General features: G+C 40.2%; 1 protein-coding gene across 1 annotated transcript in view; it reads right to left on the bottom strand.

The window, feature by feature from the left end:
- Positions 1 to 8,473, bottom strand: part of LOC135092399 (C-1-tetrahydrofolate synthase, cytoplasmic-like) — a 44,432-nt gene that overhangs the window by 29,788 nt on the left and 6,171 nt on the right. The window contains 4 exon segments of the mRNA XM_063990877.1: positions 1 to 90; positions 525 to 666; positions 1,273 to 1,368; positions 2,269 to 2,405. The exon segment at positions 1 to 90 is cut by the window's left edge and continues 22 nt beyond it. Coding sequence (XP_063846947.1) covers positions 1 to 90; positions 525 to 666; positions 1,273 to 1,368; positions 2,269 to 2,405 — 465 coding nt within the window.

The following is an 8,473-nucleotide window of genomic DNA, read 5'->3' as shown; positions in this document are numbered from 1 at the left end:
GTCGATAACCACAGCTCCCGGCTTCACCCAGGACCCCTTGACAAACTCTGGACTGCCAATGCCCACCACCAGGATGTCTGCACTCCTGGCCTGGTGGAGGGAGAGACAAGAGAGGAGTGAGAGGAAAATGAGTGGCCCTCTCTCTTCCTTCCATCCTTCATTTCCTTCTTTTCTTCCCTCTTTCACTACTCTATGCTCCAATTTCTTACACCCACTCAATTTTTCCCTCTACTCTGTCACCTTTCAACACACCTGGCCCCTCTAACACTGACAGTCATCCCTTCCACATCCTCCCAGCCCTTTAGAATCTGACACACACCCTTCCCTCTACTTCCTCACTCCCTGCCAGCCCCTCCAGTCCACAGTCTTCTCTCTGAACCCTGTCCCTCTAGAACACAACTCATACTTCCTCACTCCCTAACCACCCTAACTGCAGCCTCACAGCCTGTCACCAAGCCTTCCCCTGACACACATACCCAGTCCCTCCTCCCTCATTCCCACACCCTCACAGCTCCCCCACTTACAGTCTCGGCCAAGTCAGCTGTGCGAGAGTGGCAAGTGGTGACTGTGGCATGGTTCCACTTAAGCAGTTCAGCCATTGGTGTGCCCACGATCTTGCTGCGGCCAATCACAACAGCCTTAGCCCCGCTGATCTTCGCTCCTGACCTGGGATTGGTGGATAGGAGGTTCATTGGTGGATAGATTGGTAAATGGAAAGGGGTGTTAATAAAATGATACTTTGATAGACTGATAGGTTAATTAATTGATAGATTGATGTATACAGAGGTGCACCGATGAGAGAGAGAGAGAGAGAGAGAGAGAGAGAGAGAGAGAGAGAGAGAGAGAGAGAGAGAGAGAGAGAGAGAGAGAATTTGATTGATTGATAGATGTATAGATAGACAGAATGAGCAATTCATTTAGCAAATAAAGATGTGTACTAATAAAAAGATCCTTAATTTGGTAGTTAGATAAAACAACTGATAAACAGATACATGCAATAATAACTGAGATATATACTGATACAAAGATACCTAATTTAACTGAAAGGTAGACTGATAGACTAAGTGATTAACAGATACATATTCTCTCATATTTTCCTCTATTTAATTCATCTCTCTCTCTCTCTCTCTCTCTCTCTCTCACATACACATACACTACTGCCTTCACTTACTCAATCACTCACACACCATCTTCACTCACTCATTCACTCTTCCTTATACATATCAACAAGTACATTTCACCCTACTCTGACCTCTCGTCTCTCCCTCTCACCTTCGAATGAGCTCCATGCAGCCATTGGGAGTGCATGGGAGGAAGCCAGTATCAAGCATGCCGTGGGAGAGTCTGCCTGCGCTGGTGGTGGTAAGTCTGTGCATGGGAGAGAGGAGGGAGTCCAGTGAAAGAGGCTGAGAGGAGGAAGACTGGAGGAATGTAGACTGTGGGAGGAGATGGAAGGATAGAGGATAGAAAGTTGATGCTGCTGGAATTGAGTGTGGAAGGATTGAGGGAAGCAAGTCAAGAAGCTGAGAAGGATGAAAAATGGAAGGAATTGTGGGAGAAGGATAGAGGGAAGGAAGTCAAGTTAAGAAGGTGAGGGAAGGATGAAAAATGAGAAAAATTGTGGGAGAAGGAAGGACAGAGGGAAGGAAGTCAACCTGGTGGAAGGATAAAGATGGATGGAGGAATGACAGAACGAGTGATGGGTGTGACAGAAGGTGATGCAGAGGACGGAAGAAGACCAAGGAGAAGATTTATAGATGCAATGAAGGATGACAAGCAGATAATAAGCGACAGAAGGCAACATAGAGGATACAAGGTGGAGACACCTCACAACACACAGGACTGTAATCTGAAACACCTCCAGTACTTTCAAAGGGATGTAGTTAAAGTGAAGCAGGTTTTCAAGAGTGTTTTTATGGTTCTAGTGACAGAATAACAAGATTTTTACACTATTAACAGGAGATGCACTCTTGAGAACCCAGCTAATCATCTGTGGCCTTTGAAAAAGAGATGTGGTGAGAGAGCAGAGCATTTGTGAATATGAGCCACACAGACACACAAGTTGAGGAAAGGAAGATGCTTAAACAATACAAAGAAGAACAGTTTTCCACAAAGACACACTGAAGTTTGGAATGGACTAAAAGAAGACATAGTTTTGGTGACAAGTGTGCACAAACTAAAGAAAGAATTGGACATGTAGATAAGGAGACAAAACCACACCGGTGTAGCTCAGGCCCTGCGAATTATAAGGTAAATACAGACACATACCCATCCACATCCTTATCAGCAGACACGGTATCCAGCACCAAATCGGAGTCTATCTTCTCCTCACAGTCCAGGGGCATCTGCACAATCATGCCGTGAACTGTGGGGTCGGCATTCAGTTTCTTGATCTCATGCACCAGCTGTCGGGGAGATTGGATCAGATTTTGATTGATTTCTTAGGCCATTTAGCAAACTCTATAATGGAGCAAGTGCATTACTTATCAGCCATTTACCAAACTCCAAATAAAAATAAAGGATTAAATGCATTACACATCAGGCCATTTATCAAACTCCAAATAAAAATAAAGAAACATGTACAGTATTTATCATGCCATTTACCAAGTGCATTATTTATCAGGCCATTTACCAAACTCCAGATAAAATGAAGGAATAGGTGCATTATTCATCAGACCATTTATCAAGTGCATTATTTATCAGGCCATTTAACAAACTCCCAGTAAAATCAAAGGAAAAGTGCATTATTTATCAAGCCATTTAACAAACTCCAAATAAAAATAAAGGAACAAGTGCATTATTCATTAGGCCATTTAACAAGCTGCCATTAATACACCACAGGCCTAACAATCACATGAGAAAATCATTCGGTACATTAACCCTTTCACTGCAACACAAAACAATTAGGAGCAGCAGAAGCAATGTGGGAAGTCTTCATAAGCATCTACAAGAAAGTTAGTGCTGAAAAAGAACCACATCACATTTTACAATTTCCTTCCAGTTCAAAGAATGGATGTGACTGCAGAACAAGTAAAGATGTCCCAGAGTGATTGGTGATTAGGGAAAGGTGTATCGAGTGTCAGTCAAAGGGTTAAACAATACCCATACTACTATACAATTATTACATCAACAACAAACATTCATCTGATACTAAATATACATAACAAATAAGGAGAGGGAAGGGAGAGGTGGTGAGAAGGAAGAAGGTGAGAGAGAGAGAGAGAGAGAGAGAGAGAGAGAGAGAGAGAGAGAGAGAGAGAGAGAGAGAGAGAGAGAGAGAGAGAGAGAGAGAGAGAGAGAGAGAGAGAGAGAGAGAGAGAGAGAGAGGAGAGAAAAATGGGATACGAGAAAAAGAATCAGGTTTTTTCTGGAGTTTTGTAGTTTTTACAGTTCTCCCAGCTCCCTCCCTTATTTTGATGTTCTTGAGGTTTGATACACTTGGTAGAAAGAAGAAGAAATGAGAGGAGGTTTAGGTGAGGAGGTAAGGTGAAGATGAATGAGGGTGAGGTGCTGTGGAGGAAGTAGGGATGAATGGAGGAGGAGGAGGAGGAGGAGGAGGAGGAGGAGGAGGAGGAGGAGGAGGAGGAGGAGGAGGAGGAGGAGGAGGAGGAGGAGGAGGAGGAGGAGGAGGAGGAGGAGGAGGAGGAGGAGGAGGAGATGCAATGTGAGAACAAATGATAGAGGCTAAGTAAAGTACATCAATTAAAAGAAAAACTGAATAAATACAGAAGAGGTGATAGAATCAAAAGCTTTTCGTCTCATCAACTCCTCTCCTCTAACTGACTGTCTTCAGCCTCTCTCTCACCACTGCAATGTTGCATCTATTGATGTCTTCTACCACTAATTTCATGCTCTAGCTGTCTTCTACCGCTAATTTCATGCTAACTGCTCTTCTGATCTCGCTAACTGCATGCCTCCCCTCCTCCTGCAGCCTCGCTGCACAAGACTTTCTTCTTTCTCTCATCCCTATTCTGTCCACCTCTCTAACACAAGAGTTAACCAGTATTTTCAATCATTCATCCCTTTCTCTGGTAAACTCCGGAACTCCCTGCCTGCTTCTGTATTTCCACCTTCCTATGACTTGAATTCCTTCAAGAGGGAGGTTTCAAGACACTTATTCATCAATTTTTGACTACTGCTTTGACCCTTTTATGGGACTGGCATTTCAGTAGGCATTTTTTTATTGGATTTTGTTGACCTTGGCCAGTGTCCTTCCTACATAAAAAAAAAAAAACCCTTGGCCAGTGTCCTTCCTACATAAAAAAAAAAAAAAGAAAAAAGCTAAGAATGGACATTAATAAAGAAAAAACAAGATAAATACAAAAGAGGTGATAAAGAGTAAGAAAGTACATCAATTAAAGGAATAACAAAATAAACACACAAAAACACAAACAAGACCAGACCATTGTACCTCAAACCCACACAAACACAAACAAAACCAAACCAGTGTACCTAAAATCCTGTGTAACACTCTAGACACACACACATGCTACGTCTAGGTTGCTGAGAGCTGCCCTAGTGGAAATACAGAAGTGAAAGTTCACACTGGTTTTCCTCGTTACGGGCCTGTCTCCAAAAGTGTTTTGTAGAAAGCAGTTAAATTGTTATAATGAGCGGTGAAGAGACAGACAGACTTCTCAGGATTTGGGGAAGAGGACTGAAGGGTTGGGGAAGCAATGATGAGAAGGAGAATTATCACACTGGAAACCGAAATGAAGGAAATAAAGGATAGATTTGACAAGATGGTTGAAACTTTGATTACTGAGAAGGGGGTGTGGAAAGGCGCATACAATGATCTACATAAAAAACTAACATTATATGAAAAGAAATCAATGGAATATGAAGGCAAAGTGGAAGAGTTAAATGTAAAACAGGAAAATTGGAAAAAAGAACAAGAGATCAATTTTAGGAAAATTGTGGAGGTACAAACAAAGGCAAATGACACAAAGCTAACAGAAAAAGTTGTTCAAGTTAAAAAACAGAAAGAAAACTTGGTGAGAGACACTATGGATAAAAAAATAAAAAAAAACTATTGTGGTATTCGGCCTGAAGGAAGAGAAGAGTGTACACCTCAGAGGACTGAAAGAGAAAAGAAGGAAAAGAGATGTGTGGGAAAATTAGTGGAGACATTACAAAAAAAGAGCTGACTGGAGACATCGAAGAAATTAAAAGATTGGGTAGATATGTTGAGGGTGGACAGCGTCCTATGAAAATAAGGTTTAGGTCACAAGTGGCAGCTGAAGAAACCCTGAGTAAATCCTGGAAAACTGGCCATGGTTGAAGACTACAGACAAGTGTGGATAAAAAAGGATAGAACCAGAGAAGAGAGAGAGATACTATAAATGAACTAAGAAAAAGAAGCAAATGGAGAAAAAAAAAAAATCAGAGGTGGAGAAAAAACAGTTCTTTTGGAGGGTGATGGACATGAGGCTGAGAAAGTGGTGCAGGAGGGAAGTAAATGCTGAAGAGGAAGACTAAAAGTAGCATACATGAACATAAATGAACTAATGTCAGCAAAGTTGGAACTAGAAGACTATTTAAAAAGAAGATAAACTGGACATCACAGGAATTGTTGAAACTAAATTGGCAAGGGGATATATTAAATATTGGTGAAGGAAAATACAACCTCTGGAAGAGAAATAAAGAATAAATGGGGAGGAGGTGTGATGCTTCTAGTTAAGAAGGATTTATTATTGGAATCTGTCACATATGGGGTGGAGGAGGCAGAAGTATTGAAAATAAGCTCAAGACAGAATGTGGGAAAATACCGTAACATTGTGGTGACTTATGTTTCCCCCCATTCCAACTCTTAGGGAGAGGATGAATATAAGAAAATGCTTGAGGTCACAAGGACATGTTTGGCAGAGCTGCTTGAGGAAAATGATGATATACTCATGATGGGGGACTTTAACTGTAAATCTCAGAGATATCTTGGGAGAATTGGACCACAGAAGACAGTGAGTCATCATGGGGGAACAAGCTACTAGACCTGGCTATTGAAAATTTCCTGACATAATGGGTTACAGATGACACAAGATTTAGAGGAAATGAAGCACTTTCAAGGCTCGATCTAATTTTTGCCAAGGATCAAGAAATAGTAGAAGACCTTAAATACATAAACCCAATAGGAAAAAGTGATCATGTGCTGATTCAGTTCACAGTTATGGATCTTAACCTCAGTATAAGGAAAGAGGACCACAGAAGAGAATGGCTAAACTACAGCAAGACTAACTTTGGACAACTTGGGAAGTATTTCAGTGAAGTGAATTGGAACATAGTTATTCAAAAGGAGGACATAGAGGAAAAGTGAACAGTTTTCCAGGACATTTATAATAAGGGAGTAGAGAAATGGGTACCCAAAAGGTCAACAGAGAACCTTTTCAAAAAGGATTGGTACAACAGGAGATGTGCAACAGCTAGATTGGAGAAAGAAAAAAGCGTGGAACAAGTGGAAGAAAAACAAGAGACTGAACCTGTGGAACAATTATACAAGGAAAAGGAATGAATATGTCAAAACTCGCATAGATGAGTAGAAAAATTTTGAAAGAATGTTGTGGAGAAAAGTAAAGCCCAACCAAATTTATTTTATAAATTCATCAATGGAAAATTAAAGAGTAAAGATGAAAGCGTGGTAAAAGCTGGAGAAGAGACAGTGGAAGACCCAAAAAAAGGTGGCTGAAGTGTTTAACAGATACTTCCACTTTATGCTTACTAAGGAAAATGATTTCAGAGGTGAGGAAAGTGTTAGAAAAAGGAACCAACCTAAAGGAGATTAAAACATCAGTAGAAGTAAAGAATATGTTGGAAGACCTGGATGCAAGGAAAGCAATGGGTCCTGATGGTGTAACAAGTTGGATTTTAAAAGAGTGTAGCTCACAATTAGCCTCAGCGCTGCACAATATAATGAGCACCACCCTGGTAAAAGGTAGAGTACCCATAGATTGGAAACGGGCTGATATTACCCCAATTCACAAGACTGGAAGTAAAGAAGATCCATTAAATTACAGACCTGTATCGTTCACAAGTGTGGTGGCGAAGATTTGTGAAAAGATCATCAAGAACAGAGGGATGAAAACCTAGAAGACAATAAGGTGATAACAGAGAAACAACTTGGTTTCAGAAAAGGAAGATCTTGTTTTACAAATTTGGTAAGTTTCTACGCAAGAGTAATAGTTATAGTGCACGAGAGAGATGGATGGGCTGACTGCATATACTTAGATCTGAGAAAAGCATTTGATAAAGTTCCTACAGAAGACTAATATGGAAATTGGAAAAAATTGGAGGACTTGGTGGATAACTGACTTTTTGACAGAGAAATGAGGGCAGTAATTAAAGGCAGCAGGTAGAACTGGAGAACGGTAATAAGTGAAGTCCTGCAAGGTTCGGTACTTGCACCTATTATGTTCACAGTTTATGTAAATGATATATAAATGTAATGTATATGTAAATGTAATGTATATGACAGGTGTAGAAAGTTACATGAACCTTTTTGCTGATGATGCTAAGATTATGAGGAAAGTAACAAATGAAGAGGACTGCAATGCTTTAAATCAGGACTTAATTAAGATTAATGAATGGTCATTGTGGTGGAACATGGAGTTTAATGCTAAAAAATGTAGTGTGATGAGGTTTGGAAAAAGAGTGAAAAGACCAGTTGGCAACTATTACTTAGGGAATGAGGAAATCTCTATAAGATCAGAAGAAAAAGACCTAAGAGTAATTATTACTGATAATTTATCATTTGGGAAGCACATAAACAAAATTGTAGGAGAAACATATAATCTGCTGAGAAACATCAATAGCATTCTCTTATATTGATGAAGATATAATAAAAAAACTGATAACAATGATGATACGTCTGAGATTGGAGTACGCAGCATTAGTGGGGTCGCCAAGTTTGAAAAGGACACAAGAAAGTTAGAAAGAATTCAGAGAGCTGCAACTAAAATCCCTGCAAGCTTAAGCAAGTATAGTTATGAGGAAAGGTTGAAGAGATTGGGCCTCACTACACTAGAAAAAAGAAGGGAAAAAGGTGATTTGATTGCAATATATAGAATATTGGAAGGAATAGAAATGTTGGACAGAGAAGACCTTATGATACCAGATACGAGAGACACAAGAGGGCATGGAAGGAGATTAAAAAGGAGTGTTTGCAGAAGAGACATCAAGAAACATAGCTTCCCCCACAGAAGTATAACAGTGTGGAATGAACTTAAGGATGAGACTGTGTGTGCAAAAACAATTCATAAATTTAAAGAAAATCCAGATAAAAGTTGATATGGAGACGGGACGGCACGAGCCTAGTGTGGCTCTTGTCATGTATTTCACAACTAGGTAAACACACACACACACACACACACACACACACACACACACACAGATAGACCACAGGTACTTAATGACCATATATACATTTTCTCTGGTCCATTTTACAACTCCTCATAATCTTTACACCAAATATTCACACAAAACA

Source organism: Scylla paramamosain, chromosome 40, assembly GCF_035594125.1.
Source record: "Scylla paramamosain isolate STU-SP2022 chromosome 40, ASM3559412v1, whole genome shotgun sequence".
Classification (NCBI taxonomy): Eukaryota; Metazoa; Arthropoda; class Malacostraca; order Decapoda; family Portunidae; genus Scylla; species Scylla paramamosain.
Note: the sequence above shows the minus strand (reverse complement) of the source record. Positions and strands in the feature narration are given on the sequence as shown.